We start from the raw sequence: 17609 nt of genomic DNA on the forward strand, positions 1-17609 counted from the left end.
ACACACACACACACACACACACACACATCTGCTCTCACTCATAAACTCCTTTAGATTGCTCCATTGATCTGACGTGGAGAATCCCCTGGTGTGCTCATTTCATTTACGATGGATAATTAATTTCCGTTGATAGATTCACAGCGGAACTCCCTCTTCTCACTTTCCTTTCATGTGAGCAGGTTTTCCGATAACAATGCAATTTATCTAATTTGAGCGAGATTTGACAAGTAAATGAGATTTGCTTCTTAACTCCAACTAAAATTTAAGTTGGAGGGCTCTGTCAGAGGAAAAAACAAATGCACTGTGTTTCTACATTTACGGGTATAAAATGACCTTATTTTGAGTAAGTCAGCAGGTTAAAAATATCAGCAAAATTATTCCCAGTTAGTCGAAAACCAAAGACTGAAAAATGTCGCTAAAAAAAGAAACTTTTTATTAACAAAAATGCACTTCAAAACTTCGAATATGTCCTTACCTCCATACTGGTGAGCAAGCAGTGAGTGTTCTGGCCTGAAGCCAAACTGTCAGGTGTGATGATAATAAGACAGGAAGGTCATTAAAACTGCACAGTGAGTCAGTGATTCAGCATTAACAAAGTTCATTCTATATAAAAAAAGTTCAATTCCAAATCATTATATGTCATTTTAAGAGCAAAAACATCATCACCTGAAGTTGAAGGGGCCAATCAGGAAGGAAAATGTCATCATTTTGTCAGCAAAGGACATCATTTTGCTGCTGTCCTTCAAACTGATTTGTAATTTTCTTCCAGTTTTGTGCTGTCAATCATTCAGATGTAGACGTCACATTTATCAAATGATGGACACGTTGGCACATAACTTTCCATATACGCTGAACACAGCAGTCCCATTAATGGCATTCCCTAAATGAAATGCTGACCATGGGCAATATATTAATGATTAATATTAAACGGGCACTCAAGTTCTAGATGCAAACATCTCTTGTTAGATATAAATAAGTATATCCTTATAGTCGGTGACTCAGTTGTTTCCCATTGTGTTGTAAGTTTTTTACCCTCACCTATGCTCAGGAAGTGGGCAATGGTACATTTTACAGCTGCATCATTATATTTATATGAGTAATAGGTCAAATGTCTTTATGTACCCTGCCAACTTTAGATTCACTTACAGCTGTAGCAGGCAGCTATTTTCAGTAAAAAAGCTCCAGTAAATTCACTGTATGCTACTTGCCCTGCAGCAAATAAAGTTAGGAATTAGCTGCTGAACACAGGAAGAGTTTAGGAAGCTAGTTATCTCTCAAGAATTGGTGAACACCAAAGGAAAACTAAAAGAAGAATGAATATTGCACTTATATTCATCAGGTTGACAGAAGCACGACTCTAAACGAATGCTAATGCTAATGTTACATGTCTGCTGGATGTGTAAAACGGCCAGCTAGCTTGCTAACAGGTTAGCCGTGTCAACGTTACAGGGTCATAATCTGTGATATATGTCAGTTGTAACCCTACGCGGATGTAAAAACTGATCAAATATGCAGCTTTAAGCATCTACAGTATATTTAACTATGTGAACAATGATGTCAAGCTGCTAGCTTGTAACAGTTAGCATCCTTCATTTTGTGACCTGCAAATTATGGGTCAATGTCTTCCTTTGTGTGGCCGTAATGAGATATTGGACCCAATACTGTCAAATTAAACACCACCAGGCTCAGCAGCTTAACTCAAGAGCAGGTCAATCTATGAATAAGGTCTTCAATTACCTCTCACTTCTTAGACCTGGTTGCCACTTAAAACTATCTACTGATGCCATGGCTAAAAACTGTCAACACCACCACAAGTAAACACAAATAATGGGACTTTGACCAGAATTTAAAATGTCTAATCATTCCTCAAATGAATCCTTGTATACACTACATTAACAGATCCCTCTTTCTCCTCTGTTTGCAGGTGTGTTTGTTGGAGTGTGAGGGTCATGTCTCCTCCTCGCTCACATGGGAGGTGTGTAAACGTGCTGTGAAAATGTCGCGCCATCCGATGTTTCCTGAGGGAGGCGCTCTGCTCAAGAGAACAGGAGAGGAGCTGGAGCTGACCTCTCTTGACCTGAACTCTGACAGTGAACTGCTGCAGTCTGCAGCCGCAGAGCGTCTCCAGGAGGGGGATCGGGATGAGACACCACTCGAGCAGCGCAGTGTCCAGTATGACTCATCACTGCTGGAAACCTCTGAGGAGGGGGAGGGCCTGCAGGGCCTGGATCTCAGTCTGCTGGATGAAGAGATGAAGCCGAGGGAGGAGAGGAATGCGGAGAGTGACAGCCAGCTAGGAGGGGAAGAGGGTGACACCTCAGAGTCTGTCACCTTATCCAAACGCTTTGGTGGCTTTCAGAGAGGGCGCCATGGGTACAGGAAGCTCATTGGCTCACCCATGAGGCCCTTACAAAAGCGCTACGGCGGCTTCATAGGCGTCCGGAAATCTGCCCGCAAATGGAACAGTCAGAAACGGGTGAACCAGCTGCTCAGGCAGTACCTGGGCATGAGGAGCAGCCGCAGCGGCAGGCTCAACAGCATCCCCGTAACTCGGGTTTGGAGGCAAAACAAACTGTAACGTGTTTCTGTTGCTCTCACAGTATCCTGCCCCAGTTACCTCAACCAATCAATCATGTTTTCAGCAGCTCACGCCAGTTTTGAACTGTGACGTCGTCATCGTCATCGGATGAACAGACTCCGCCATCTCGCTGCACCTCTCTTCGTGTCTCTAAGTAACAAGGAATGTTTTGACCGTGATGTCCTTCTTATTAAGCATATTTACATGCCATTCTGTGAAATAAAAGAATTAGAGAAGTGCAATTGAATATATTTTTGTGTGTTGGTATAATAAAAGGGGCCAAAATGAGATTGGAAAACTGGTTCACTGCAAGGTTTTTCAGACCTGAGGGTGTGACATTTAAAAAAATCATGTTGACTGCACTTTCATGCCTGTGTGGATGGGACTTTTAATTACGGCTTCAGCAGTTGTTGTTTGTTTTTTGCACTCTGTAGTTTGTCTTATGAGGGGCGATAACTGATGTCCAGCTCTCATGAAATGGACGTATGTTTCAATATGTAGGCGTCCCCTTTTAAAACAAATCATGTTGGACAGGTCTGTAACTGCTAAGCTTCCCACATGTCAGAGCAGACACAAATAGTAAAAGCAAATTGGAAGTGGACCAGCACTGTGCTTTTAAGATGGTTCATTCAGATGTAAATACGGTGACAGTGGGATTGCTGGAGCACAAACTGTTTATTACTGGTATGAGAATCCAATTTTCTGCTAAAGGCACTTAATTAATTTAACACAAAGGATGTAAAATTGGTTTTCTGGACTCAAACTCACCAAAATTCTGCGTCTCCTCAAAAAAAACAAAGAGCCGTGTTGCCATTGCTTCATTCTGAGTATTGACACAAAAAAGAAAAGTCTTTTTCCTGTCTATTGCTTTCTGATTTTGGCCATTAAGTGGAAGTTGTCAATACAAACCTTGCAAGTGATGAGTTTCTCTTGAGGAAATGAGCAGCAGGTTGACAGGTTTCCTTATGTTCCTCTCAGTGGAACAATACTGTCCTCTAGTGTCTGAGGAACAAACATGTTGCCCTTGGATACTGACTTGGGATCAGAAATTAGAAATTAGCATGGCTGATATGGCTCATACTTAACTTACCTGTCCATCACAGTCAAACAAAGACATCAGAAGAAAAAGTATTGGTAGTTTCTGAATGACACCTCATAGTTCATCATATTTTCCAACCATCTAAGAAACTGTATGAAATTATTGTGGTGTGGTGGGGAGGGGGGCTGAACCTTGTTTTAGAAAAGCAGCATTACTCCCCCTTAAAAATTCCTAAAAAATCTAAATATAGATTAATAAATATAAATTGGCACAATTAATTTCACTACTGATAACTAAAAGAACAAAAGCATTCAGAACTGTAAGTGAATTAAACACTGAAATTTAAAGTGAAACAGTTTTTATCTTTTAAATCAAATTCTTAGATATGATTGGATCGCTCAGAGGTGGGTGTGGCTTAGTGGATGTGGTGACGGGACACAGAGCTGCTTTCACAGTTTTACCTGATGAAATCCAACCACACACCTGGCTCCTGTATGATATTGCTCTGCTAGCGACTCACTAGCTAATACAGTATTATCCGATTGTTGGGACTAGCTAGCCAACCCAATATTTGATTGGATGAATTTATATTATATTAGAAGTGGAATTGTAAATTGCCTAATATTGTGACAAACCACACAATGTTAAATATTAATGCTGCTTGATTTTTAAAGAGCTGCTTAAAAATGTTATTACTGTCACTAAATGAATAAAATAGGTTCAATTCTGACCGTCCTTCCCCTCCAATAACTTTCATACAGTCCCTGACTTTCCCTGTAATTACAGAAAGGAGGGAGCAATAATTTACAGAGTTGCTAAGGTGGAACTCAGAAGTAAAAGGAAACTAATCCCCAGTCAGTTCTCAAACATTAAACATCTGCAGAGCTGTTCACGTCACTTTGCACTTAAGTGCATGAATCTGGAAACTTCCAGGGTCATTGGGTGTGTACTGCACCGTAGGATGGGAAAGGAGGTCTGTTAATGACACAAGCCCCGAAAACCATCTTAATGGACCATTGAAGAACGGAGGAATAGGATGAACTGTGCATGTCAACTATGGTCAGTATTATCCAGAAAAGGTTGTTTCTGCTTGGGTGAAAAAAATATGGTCATTTGTTCTGTCGTCAGGATATTTAAGTAGGTCACAACCATTCATTTGCATCTTAATAGTGTTAACTAGTGTTTGATTAAGAGATGTAATAATGTATGCATATGAGTGTGTGGGTGATTGCAGAGTGTGTGTAGGTGTGTGTGTGTGTGTGTGTGCGCACGTGCATGTGTGTGTGCTTGTGCGGTTCACTGTCGACCTCGACACAAAAAAAAATGAATTTGTGAATACAGTGTACATTTCAGACATTTCTAACATTAAACCATTGTTCTGAGTCTTCATACAAAATGTGTATAGAGAAAACTACAATAAAATAGTTTGCTATTTCTTTTGTGGACTGTCATGCAGAAGAAAAAATAACAAAAAAAAAAAGCATCTCAAATTCTCAGTGCTTTTTAATGTGTCTGACAATATATTTCCTCTTTTTTATTGCTATTACAAACTTTTTCTCCTAATGCTAGTCCCATCACTATGACTCCATAGCTTCATGGGTAAAACCTTACAACACTGGTCGTATGCCAACAACACGGGCAGGAAGGAAATCCATTTCATTTCATGGAAGGAACTTGGTTGAGTCAAACCAAATATAGCTTATTCTTGTGAGTTTATATTCCAACAAAGTGCCAAAAAACATGAATATTCCAAAAAATAATCTGCCCAATACATGGGCTGAACAAGACGATAAAAAAAAGGTATAAAATACTTGTATGTAACTCAAAGCACACAATATAATGTACATCATAACCACTGTGTAACCACTGGAAGAGAGGGTTGGAATAAAGAAAACAGCCAAGTAGCAGTCTAATAAAGTGGAGCTACAGGGGCAGTAATATGACCTTTGGATAAAGTAGGAGAGTATTGTAGGCTTAGCACATCACATGGTCAAAGTCAGTCAACGGTTAGCACCATCGCAGACTTCAGTCCTCAGGATCAAGTTACAAAGATACAGAAAACTCATTTTGCATTCCTTTAGGAAAAAAACAAAACAGGCTGAAAGTAAAAAAAGACACATGTAATAAAAGAACTGTTGTTTTTCTTGATGGCTCTCAGGCCCTGATTTATCTCCTCTTTTTGATAAAAGTCTCTTTTATCACTTATCCAACCGGCCACCTCTCTGTCTCTCACGCTCCCTCTCTCATCATCACACAACTGTTTTTAGTCAGGGAAGCGCTGGCAGGCTTTTTTCCAGCGGCAGGCGGTGCACCACTGATCCTTGCGCTCCACCCCGTACACCTTACGGCACTTCTTGGCCTCCCCGCGACCCTTCCTGCACACGGAAAGACACAAATCGTGAGGACCAGAGGTGAAGGCGCTACCACACATACTTGAAGTGATCAATTTATATAAAAATGAGAGCGAGGGGAAAATAGACTGATAACAAATGAAGAGATGATCGAATCAATTTTATCTTCCCAGGCCGAGCCATGGAAATGTGATTTTACAGACAGACAGTCTCACAGTGAGGGATAAAATGACACCCTGGAGGAGACAGATAGTGGACAGGAACCAAATCACTAAAAAGTATAAGGCACCTTCCTGATAGTTGCTGCTGTGGCCTGATGCTTAATCTTCATCTAAACAGCAGCATCTTAAAACCCTGTTATCACTTCCAAACTGATTGACAGGTCTTTTGAAACACATACAACTAAGTCTAAGTTGTTGCTGTTTTTGGGAGGTATTAAAAGTTTGTTTAAAACAATAATGTTGGAGTAAAACATGCATATTTTTCTTTTCTTTTTTGTCCATTTTATGCCTTTTTAAGATAGAGATTAAAGTCTAATGATGCACATCAGCTAAATACAATCATTAGCTCCAAGTCACAATGACGGATTTCCATCAACAGCTGAATGAGAGGTCTCTTGAGAAAACGGAAGTAAAAATGTGCTCATTTATGGGAGTCACGTGTGGAAATTGTAAACATTATTAGAGAGATAATAAATAAACAAAATCTCAAATAATGTTTGTAATGGCCTGTAACATTATAGGAATAAAAATAACAGTAAGAAAGTTAAGTTTTCGGGTAGGTAGGTAGGTAGGTAGGTGGGTAGGTAGGTAGGTAGGTAGGTAGGTAGGTAGGTGGGTAGGTAGGTAGGTAGGTAGGTAGGTAGGTGGGTGGGTAGGTCTCACCTGAAGGAGCAGTGAGTGCGAGAGGGCGACGCGCTCATAGTCTGCAGCCTGTTCTGTTGGAGCCACTGTTCCCCAACGCTGACAGACCGGCAGCGAGGCTTCACCATCTGAGGAGAGGGAAACCACAGAATAAAAACAGTATGTACTTGGATTTTTATCAAATTGACTGAGCTGTTGCACACTAATAGTGAGATACTATCAGCGTTTTATGAAATCAAAACAAATATTGTAAAAGTAAAAAGAAAGCAGATTTATGACAGTTGTAAAAGCAAATGAAAAAAATAAACCTGAAAGAGACAGCTAACAGAGAAGCAGATAAACACACACGTACAGACAGCTAGTGACAGTAAACCCACCGGAGTGTTACTGTGGCCGGAGACAGAGGCGGCGGGCGTCCAGCCTTGGCAGCCAGGGCTTCTGGGGGCCACAGATACCTGGATGGGGCTACAGGCCTGCAAAAAGCAACGCAGAGGAGACAACACATGATTCAGCATATCTGCAGGATCTTAAACTGGCTAACTAAGTAATTAAGTAAACTTCTTTTTTTTTTTTCCTACTGGGCTAAGAACATTTAAAGTTGCTTTAAAAGATTTATTTGCCAGTGGGGGCAGAAGAAACAAGCTAACGGTTAATACGGCTAACGTGTAAGCTAACAGATACACATCCAGTTGTCACAGAGCAACTTTAGCATTCATTTGGATTTATGTCTGTGACCACCAGACTACTGTACGGCCAATATCCACTTTCAGTTTTAGCTGTTTTAGTCACCGGCAACTCAAGATACTGCGATGTTATTTAGAGTCAAGCAGCGACATATCGAGGCTTCCGGCGGAACGCAAGATGGACGTTGTGTCAGACCGGTGGAGTGAAGCAGGTGCACACCGTATTCCACACCCGGCGCAGGTATTTTAAGGTGTAGCTATAGAGTTTTATATGAATCAATACGAATTTTAATCCCTTTTTCCCCCCTAAATATAGTGTTTTATTGTGTTTCCCTGCGAAAACATAAGAGATCCATTAGCTGCTGTTGCTGTGGGACTGTGGTTTTTGGTTTTGGTTTTTTTTGCGGGTTTCTTTATTTTGTGTAGTCCAACCTGGCAACTGAGCCAGTATAGCGGGCAAAAAGACGTGTGTATTGCCTTTGGAAAGGACTAGTTTTCAATTCTTTTTGTTCTTTTCTTTAAATGTTTGTTTGTATTTTTAGAAAGCTGTTTACTTCCCCAACTGTGGCTAACTTCGCTCAGGTCAAATCCCAGTCGGCGGTCTGGGCAGGCTTAAGGTGTGAAGTGGGTTGTTCCTTAAATAATCACCTGTTAACTCAATAACGTGTGCACAATTTAGTACTGCAGTGGATAAGAGTTTGTAGTGGAGCTTAGCTCCTGTCCTGTTAGTTTTAGCTGGGAACTCACTGAGGAGGTCGAGCTGGGTGAAGATGAATTGTTAATCGTACTTCTGTTTATAAATATCTCTATCTTTACCTCCTGGGTTGTCCTTTCTTAGCTGGATACCTGTAGTGGGTGTAACACCTTATTTATTTATTTTTTTGTTGAGAAAACTAATAAAATACAGGACAGTGAACCCACCTTTAGTCAGATGTTTTATTGTGTAAGTTTACAGCTGAACATACTATCCAACTCACACTGACCATCGACTCCAACACAGTAATTCCCAAACCTAACATACATATTTTGTTTTCCTCTTTCTGTCCATTTGCAGTGACAAACAGGCAAAATGAAAAATGCTCCACATTAAATCTTTTCCTGTGAAGTTGTTCCTACTCCCTCTGTTCTACTTCTCCTTCCTGTGCAACCCTGAACCCTCTGAACAAACATGCCAACATTCCTGACGCCCCTCCCCACACTGTAGACACAAGTTAGATGGGGTGGAGAATTTGCAGCCTGAACATGATGGTTTACAAATCTACACTGTGTTAACCCTGGAAGTGACGGTGAGTGTGCCTGGATCAGAAACAAAAACACATTTAACGCTGTGGTCAGGCATTTCAAACCACAAAGCCCCCGGCAGCCGTGGCACACAAACACAAACACTGACCCACGATTCAACCCGCACCTGTCTCACTTTGGCAGCACCGTGCTAGATTTCTGCATGCTTGAGGAAATTAAAGACAAACGTGGTACAAAAGTTTCTAAAATCTGTATCATAATAAGAATTATGTTTACTATATATATATATTATATATATATATATATTAACTGTCATGGTTGTATTTTAAGTTTGCTGGGATATTTTTTTTTTCTTTTAGAAAGTTTATAGGTCAAATCAGTTGAAAGTGGCCATAGACAAATGGCCATCGAGACCTAACTGCTGCATGATTACTCTGGAAGAATTCATGCAGTGTTTTTCTGCCTTTTACAGGCTGCTTTGAGTCTAGTCTCCTTGGGGGAGCGAGCAAGCCGACAGCTTGGTCTCTCACTGTTACAAAGCATCCATTTACATGCTCAGTGGTACAGGGTAAATGCAGGTCACCAGTAAAATGTGCTGCTTTGTGATGCATAAACAAAGTTGTAGCTCATTGGCTCGTTAGAGGGGTATCTGCACGGGGGCGCCGGCTGACGAGGACCTCTGGAACAACACGATGTAACATGAGACGTCTGCACAGAAACTCCAGTAACATGACGATGAAGTCCTTTTTTTTTTTTTCTTCTTCTATTCAGCAGAAAAAGAAATATCTAGATACATGTGTTTTTGTTTTCATTTACAGCCTGACTTCATGGAAAAGATGATTGAATTTGGGAAATGGGAAACTGTGCTGTTTGGAAAGTAAATTCCTGTAGTCACACTAAAATCTACGCCTGACATTTAATAATTCATGCTAACAAGGGCCGTGCTGTCTCCTTTCATCGCTCTCAAAACATTTCTTCCCCCCAAAACACCCCCTTGTTCCAGATAACTCAAATTCTGGGAAGTAAACAATTGTTTATTGAAATTAGGGCTCTTCAGTGCCAATACTTAGACAGGTACTTTGTGCCAAAACTCAATATAAGCTCAAAAATTCCCAGAAATGAGACGGACTGGGCGTCTTCTCAGAATAATTTCCTGTCAGGTTTGAAAACAGCCTGAAAACAGTATTTAGACAGAGAAAAAGCATTAAAAGAATATTCATTTAAATTGGGGCAAATTTAATTATTTCCGGTGGGCGAGTGTCATTCCAGGTTTTACAGCTGGTGGAGCACATCTACATCCACCCACACAACACTAATTAATTATCTGGTCAGCCGTACGATCCAGAAAAGTAATAATAAAACAGAGTTGCTAGTTGTGCTCTATGTTATTAGCTAGATGTGACAAATGTTCCGATGTTATATTATAAAAGTTTTCACTTCAATATAAAGTGATCTTCATAGAAATGAGAAATATCAAAGAAAAAAAACTTAATGTACCAATGAAGACGAAAATGAGGATGAAAGCTCTGCGGAAAAAAAGTTAACAAGTGAAGCTTGAGTTAAAATAAAAGTTTGACAATTTAAGAGAAAGGTGGGAAGATTGATATTCTCATGTAGTTGATTAGTTTAGCATAAAGACTGGAGGCAGAGGGGTTACTGCTAGTCTGGCTCTGTGCAAAGGTAACGACGCCTACAGCTCCTAAAAATGGGTTGCAGATATAAAAAGTAAATGTAGCATTATGTTTCCGAACATTATATTTTTGATATGTTTTGGTTTATTTGCTGACCTTTAGTAGAAATAACATAATTTCCAAATGAACCAGATCATTCAATTTAAATGCATTGGATTAATAGGATATATTGGCAGCCCAACGTTATAAGCCATTAATATTTAATTTGGCTTTGAACTGATGTATTTTCCCTATCTTAAAGTTAGCTGAGCACACACTCTTTCTGTCAGTGCTTGATAGTCTTCTCAGTCAACAGGCCAAATCCCCTCAGAAACCGAAAGCAATCCTGCTGCACCCACCTGATAGAGATGCTCTGAGTGGATCTGCCAGAAGCTGCTGGGGGCTGACTGGCTGAGTGGACTGGGCCTGCTCGGGCCCGGCCCGGAGCTGGAGTTGGATCTGGGCCTGTGTGCCGGGGGGATCTGGAGCCCTGAGGCTGGGGGAGAACCACAGGAGACCCAGCTGAGATGAGAGGACGAGGCCTGGCCCAGAGCCTGCTGGGAAGGAGCTGGAGCGGAGTTGGCATCCACGGTCTCACAGGAGATCTTGGTGTAGTAGAAGTCCTCCTCCCTCTGGGACTGATCTGATCCACTGCTGTGTGTGTGGTGGTAGAGACAGTGGACACACAGAGAAAGAGTGATTTGTTTGTTTGGGAGTGATACTGAAAGCAGCACTGTCTGTGTCCCAGATGTAAAAATCTCAAAAATGTTTCATCACTTCCCCTAACCAAGTCAGAGAAGTCAGTCGGTAAAAATTTCATCCCTTCTTGTTTTTTTAATGTTGTTTTCCAGCTCAGAAATGTTCCACAGTGCAGAACTGTCTGGTTTCCACTACAGCCCAGACTCCAGTGGAGAAACAGCAAAACAATGTAGACGTGAAGCTGAAAACTTACTCCATACCCTTTAAGCAACCGATTGATACAATTCCCCCAAAAATATGTTTTTTAATACACCTCTAAACTGGTATTGTATTACAGAAACTGCAGTTAACATCATGTTGTATTAAAGGGAATAGCACTGAGCATGGAACCTCAACTAAGTTTGCCTAAAACCTGTACTAATACTGTTGATTAATTCTTTAAACAGAAAGTTCCTGATTTAGACACACAATATATATTAAATTTCTGCCATGGCTTGCAAGATTTACTGTGTAAAAAATAAAAAATTAATTGGTACTTCCTAATTTCACTTGTTCAAATAAGTAAAAAATTCTGATTAAAAGAAGCAAATATAAATGTTTAAATAGGCTGATACAATCTTCATTTCTTATATTTAACCTCATTTAGTTTTAATAAATGTTAAACTTTTTTTATTATCCTATGTTATTGGAGGGACTGGTGCAGTTTCAAGGGATGGTTGGCAGAGCGTCTCTTAAAAACATGAGCTTAGTGAAGTGTGTGTGTGTGTGGGGGGGGGGGGTTGAGTGGGTGTGTGTGTGTGTGTGGGGGGGGTTTACAGTCTCTAAGGATCACAAACGGAAACATTGTGGTATCTGTACCTAAACTGAGGTACTGTTTCAACACTAGTATAAAATATTTAGGGAATATCTCTCCCTATAATAAGCATGTAGCTGAGATGCCAGCTCACCCCAGATGTAGCACGCGGATGTGTCGTTTTATTCCAACTGAAGATGTGAGCACCTTGCCACAACTGGGCCACAGACACTTGTACACGCCTCTGAAAGAGCTCTGTGAGTGAGAGACAAACAGGCAGCTGAGGTAAAGCACAGGTGAGAGGCAGGATGGAAAAGGAAAGGGAACAGTCTCGGTCTTTCAAAACATTACGACATGATCTCCAACATATTGTAAACATTTTTTTATGGAGCGTGTACCTTTGGCTTTTTGGCATTAAGCTCCTCTCCCTGCTCCAGCTCCATGTGCAGGCCGTCATCGGGGCTGCTGTCCATCTCGGTGACGGACGGCGAGGGGGTGGGGCTCACGTTACCGTGGTCCCAGCTCCAGTAGCCGCTGCTGCCGCTGTCGGACAGCTCGCCGCCACCACACTCCATGTCAGCTGACGACGATGAGCCAGCTGGAAAACAGGAGGATTCACGGTAAGTTTTTTTTTTAATGAACTACCTCTTGTCCTCTCTCCCCCACTCTGTGACCTATTTTCTCCACACGGCATCGTCTGCTTTCACCCGAAAAGTGGTGATGCTGGTTTAACCCTGCACAAACTCACCGTCAACAGCTGACTGTGGAAATATACCTTATGGTTTAGATTTCAAACATCCCCAGCGTCTTTGTGATGAGAATAGACGCTGTGCATTTGGGACGGCTCTCTGCTGCTTCCTCTCTGCCCATCCTACAGAGAACAGCAGGTGTCCCACGCCGCTGCCAAGGTTGTGACGTGCGTCTATTTACTGAGACACTTTTACCATCATTTTACTGCTTCAGTTTACTCCCTCTTTGCTCCATTACCTATTTAGTGATATTTTGTTTATCGTCCTGCCAAAAAATTTAAAATAGCAATTTAAAAATAGCAAATCATCTATTTTTTACTTGGCTGAATAAGCTTATATTAATCAAGGTTAAACAAGGAAAATAGACCTCATCAAAGTTTAAAGACGTGCCCAGTTTTTTATTAATACACAGGAATAGAACAGTGATGATTGATTTATGATTTATGAATGATTTATCTGCTGAGCTTGCAATAAGAGCTTGTGACCACAAAATTTAAAATAAAAATGATCACGATTTAATTGATAACGTTTAAGTTATAGTCATGCCAGTGTCTTTATTTATCTTGTGTATCGAACTGCAGGATTTGCACAACTCCTCTGACAGTGAGACCACGTAAGTTTTGCAACAAGAAATAAGACATGTTCTCACAAATGAAAAGTTGAACAATAAAACTCAACCTTGCTCCAAGTTGCTGAGTTTTAGCTTGTGTTAGCAAACTTTAGGTAGATACTGCTGTGTAACTGACATTACTGAGTCAGTTTCCTGGTTTTAAGACTCTTTTCTACCTGCTACAGCTGTTACATGTTAGCATTTATTATTCTACAAATGCCACAGTGACAGTATACACTTATATATAGTATAAAGCCTTAGTAATGGTTAATGAATCATTTACTAGATCTTTATAGATAGCAATTAATATAAAAAGGTTTTGGGTTGCCAGCTTCTGAAAACTTAGACAAAACATTTACGACAAATGGCTTTGTGGTTTATTAGTAAGTGAGAAACCAATTACCAACGTTTAAAACTGCTCTGTTATCAAACAGGAAATATAACCTCCTGCTGATTGGACATAACAACCCAAAATGTATTCTTAATCAGATCTTTTAAAGGATCTATGAAGCATTAATAAATGTTCGTTTAACTATTAATAAAGCCATTGGTGTCTGCAGTGTGTGTTGGCAAGGTGAGACAGACCTGGTCCTGGATCTGTCTGTGGAGGACTCTGGATCACGGGGCTACAGGACAAGCTGGTCAGAACCATGGCGGCCATGATCTCGTCCATCTCCACCGACTCTGGGCTGCGGAAGCTGGAGACGACGAACAAGAAATAACTTTAGCCTGGTGAGATAAAGTCCACACTCACACTCTTTACATTGCTAACTACCCCTCACCTGTATGGTGCTTCTCGAGTAGTCGACGCTCTGCCAAGGTGCACTGTGGGTCCCACATTTTGCAGGGGAGCGGCCAGGTTGCTCCAGCCTCGCTCAGCCTCCCTCTGCAGGTGAACGGATGTTTTGTTCTTGTGATGCCCACTCTCTATGAAAGCGTTCTCAGTCTGCACACAGCTCTGTGTATACACCTTTAAACGGAAGAAGTAAAATTATGAGGTCCAAGTTCAAGTCAGCAAAAGTTATGGTGTTTGTGCCTTGTTCCTGTCAACATCTGCCTCCCAGACCCGGACAGACATTCTCTGTTGGGTTAATGTGTTTACATGAGTCTTTGATACCTCCAACTGAGTCTTGCTGTTGCCATGAATAAAAACCTTAACAGAATATTTCCTGTCCATCTGTGGCGTCCTGGTGGCCGACACCACGGTCTGCCAGTGAAACAGTATGAAAGGGAAGCGGCTGCCAACCTCTGACCAGGTAGTACTTTACATCTAACACAGTGGAAGGAAATGATGATCTCATTTGTTTGAGCACTTCCTTTTTCTCAGAAAGGATTTAAACTGTGGAGAATGCATGTTTTTATTCTCATGAAAATGCACCTGTAACGTGACGCAGGCCTAATAGCAGCAGTTTGCATGCTAATTACTGCAGACAGGTGTTATTTGGAAGTTTTAACTGAATGAATTAGTAGATGAATGAATAGGTGGAGGGTTGGATGACTGACAAAAGTATTGCAATAACACCACAATTAACAAATAAATACTAGGAAAACAATACGTCCCTCACAGTCAACTTACAACAGTGTGCTGAATGTCGTTGTTGTGCGTCGTTGCAGAGATGCAGGTCTGTAGTCCGGACGGACACGCTGTCGTCACGCCTGACCCGGCTCCAGCTCTGTACTCAGGCCCCATAGCTGCCATGGTGCTGCTGCACACAATGAGGGGACCCGGCACAGTGTCACTCCTTCCTGCAGACAAGACGACGGGGATGGCCTGAGATTTGATCAATCCGATTATCTGACTTCTTCTGTAAATGTTTCTACAGCAGTGAAATACTCCTAAATGTGACTATTCAAGAGATTTAGTACTAAACTTTGATAAAATTTTTAACTTTTAGTCTGTTTTCCCATAATGCAAATCACTGGTGTCTTCGATCTGATACCTTTCTGCCCCCGAAATACCCACTTAAAGACAAGTTCACAGCTCTCGTTGGCAATGCACGCCTTCTGTTCCAAAGCTAAAGCTAAGATAACCCCAAAGACATCATCAGGATTAAAACAACAACTCTGTTAATGTCATCAGGATAAAAAAAAAAAAACCCATGACATCATCAGGGGTTTTTCCAGACTTGATAACGCTTCTCCATAACACAGAGGACAATACACAACTGTTTTCACAAGCAGATTAGTACTCCTCATGATGAGTAACCTGACCTTCATGTGTAAAATTGATGGAGTGCTCCTTTAAACTGCAAGTTTATATCACTTTTATATTATATAATATTCCCCACTTCCTTACCCCACTGTCCTTAAGTAACTTCCATTGTAATATTTGTGCAGCTTCCTTCTTAAAAGCATGAATTGATGAAGGTGGAGGGTTATTTTCAGCTATATGAATGCATCGAATGATAAATATTATGCCACCTATGATGACTAAATATGAGTATTTAAAGAGAATGCAACTTTGCCAACGAGTATGTTGGCAAACAGTCATGCACTTACTCCATCTCGCATCTCTGGGCCTGACAGTGCAGAGCAAAAGCTCCACGGGAGATTTGAAAATTATTGCAGGAATTTGAAGTTAAGACAGACTTGTGTGGATTTAGATTCTGGCTGAAGCCAAATCTTAGCTGTGGTTTTGTTGTCTACTCTGTTAACGCTGATAACACGTTCCACAGACGTAATCTGACGTTTGGGTGCATTCACTGTGGCCTGTCGCCCATAGAGGTAAAATGGGGCCAATGTTGCATTCAGGAAACGTAGGAATAATCCTGATGAAATGGTTCAATGGCTCAAAGCAGTGACTTTTTAGTGTTCACCATCCATAATTGACTATGTTTCAAGATGTATTATAATTTCCAGCTGTCAAACTTGATTACTGGAGTTTCCTGAAGAAATTTGACGGTTCTGATCAGCTGTTTGAAACTAGGACCACATGATCAAATGAGTCATAGTAACTAAATGAGTACAGTTGAGTTCATGTAACAGCAAAAATAAATACATACTAAAAACAACTTAACAAAAAATTGATAACCTATTAATCTTGTAAAACAAAAATACCAAATATGTGTTGTTTTTACATTTTAAAATTTGGGGATTTGCTGCTTTTCTCAGTTTTACTTTGTTATAAACTGAATATATTTACATCTTAGCTTGATATTTGGGAAAAACCTATTTTTGTGAAGGGCAGAATAAATTACTATTTGACTGATCAGAACATTGTTTGACAGATTAATTGAAAATGAAAATAACTGTTTGGTGCAGCCTCAAATAACAATAACACAAATGTTTTATCATTCTTATGCTTCTCATTATTGTTAATAAAAATAAATAAAAGCCAAAAACAATACAACAACACAACAAAATAAAACAATATACTGTCACACAAATAAAAACAGTACTTATTGTACTGCTTTAAATTGTATAGAATGGGGCCGTTTCAAAAAGAAAGTAATGTAAAATAATTTTTTTTTTTTTTTTAAGTTAATTTTTACAAGCTCTTATGACAGGAATTCACTATTATTACTGACGTGAATTGGAGGTCCAGTGCCAAGCTCTCCAGTTGTTTACTCCTTGAAAACCTTCGCCTAACAGTATTTTCTACAAAGAAGCTGTAATATCCAACTATTTCCTGTGGACCCGAACGCAGCATAAAGCCCGATTTTCCCCACCTTTCCACCAATCAGCGCCGAGTTTCAGTAGTAAACAAGCGGCACAGTGTGGGCGGGGCGCCTCAGCTCATTGGCTGGACTGTCATTTTCAGATACACACCTCCTTTCTGACAACGTGTTCAGACACGAGTTTCGCCGGGAGGGACTGAGCTAGACGGGAGAATATTATTGAAAATAACCTGATTTTTGACAGAAAATAAAATAAAAAAAGCGCTAAAAAGTCAAATGACAAGTCGTGCAGGGATTCATAGAAGAATATAACTGCAGTATGAGTAAACACTGCTGCTAAAATAATAAAAAAAAATAATGAAAATAATAATAACGTCATCCACCCACTGATGTAGTGGAAGTATATACAATCGAAACCAAATTTATTGATGCATTAATGGCGTCTGTCGTGTACTTAAATGCACAAATTTAAAGAGAGGGCAGTAAAATGTGTGTGTTGGTTTTTGTAAGTGGGCTACTGTACATTTGAACCAAGTTACACGCGATAACCGGAAGCGGGTTATACTTCAAATTAATATATGGAGCACTGTTTATAGTGGTGGTTATGATGTGTTATATGATGATAACCGATAGGAAGTCACAGTTTATCTTGCCTCAACTACATCACTGATCTCCACCCGGCAACGGAGATTGAGATCAGGAGAAACCCCCCCCC

The 17609-nt window shown here is 40.5% G+C and overlaps 2 protein-coding genes across 5 annotated transcripts in view; one reads left to right on the forward strand and one right to left on the reverse strand.

Annotated features, from left to right (window-relative positions):
* The window catches only part of pnocb (prepronociceptin b), a 23310-nt gene extending 18257 nt beyond the window's left edge, over positions 1-5053 (forward strand). For both annotated transcript variants that reach the window (XM_087176239.1, XM_023414988.2), the window contains exon 3: positions 1925-5053. In XM_087176239.1, coding sequence (XP_087032365.1) covers positions 1925-2578 — 654 coding nt within the window. In that variant the 3' untranslated portion in view covers positions 2579-5053. The remainder of the gene's footprint in view (positions 1-1924) is intronic.
* A 49-nt stretch (positions 5054-5102) lies between these two features.
* znf395b (zinc finger protein 395b) overlaps positions 5103-17609 on the reverse strand; it is a 12784-nt gene continuing 277 nt past the window's right edge. Inside the window, exons 2-10 of one of the 3 annotated variants that reach the window (XM_023415174.2) lie at positions 14854-15023; positions 14060-14247; positions 13863-13975; positions 12317-12516; positions 12073-12173; positions 10786-11077; positions 7209-7304; positions 6853-6959; positions 5103-5992 (exon numbers count right to left, since the gene is read on the reverse strand). In XM_023415174.2, the coding sequence (XP_023270942.1) occupies positions 5881-5992; positions 6853-6959; positions 7209-7304; positions 10786-11077; positions 12073-12173; positions 12317-12516; positions 13863-13975; positions 14060-14247; positions 14854-14976 (1332 nt within the window). In that variant the 5' untranslated portion in view covers positions 14977-15023 and the 3' untranslated portion in view covers positions 5103-5880. Of the gene's footprint in view, positions 5993-6852; positions 6960-7208; positions 7305-10785; positions 11081-12072; positions 12174-12316; positions 12517-13862; positions 13976-14059; positions 14248-14853; positions 15049-17609 lie in introns of all 3 variants that reach the window. The other 2 variants (XM_023415173.2, XM_023415172.2) reach the window with 2 other exon arrangements.

The sequence above is a fragment of the Seriola lalandi genome, unplaced genomic scaffold, assembly GCF_002814215.2.
Source record: "Seriola lalandi dorsalis isolate HSWRI2012SDOR001 ecotype SW California unplaced genomic scaffold, Sedor1 jcf7180002054544, whole genome shotgun sequence".
Taxonomy (NCBI): Eukaryota; Metazoa; Chordata; class Actinopteri; order Carangiformes; family Carangidae; genus Seriola; species Seriola lalandi.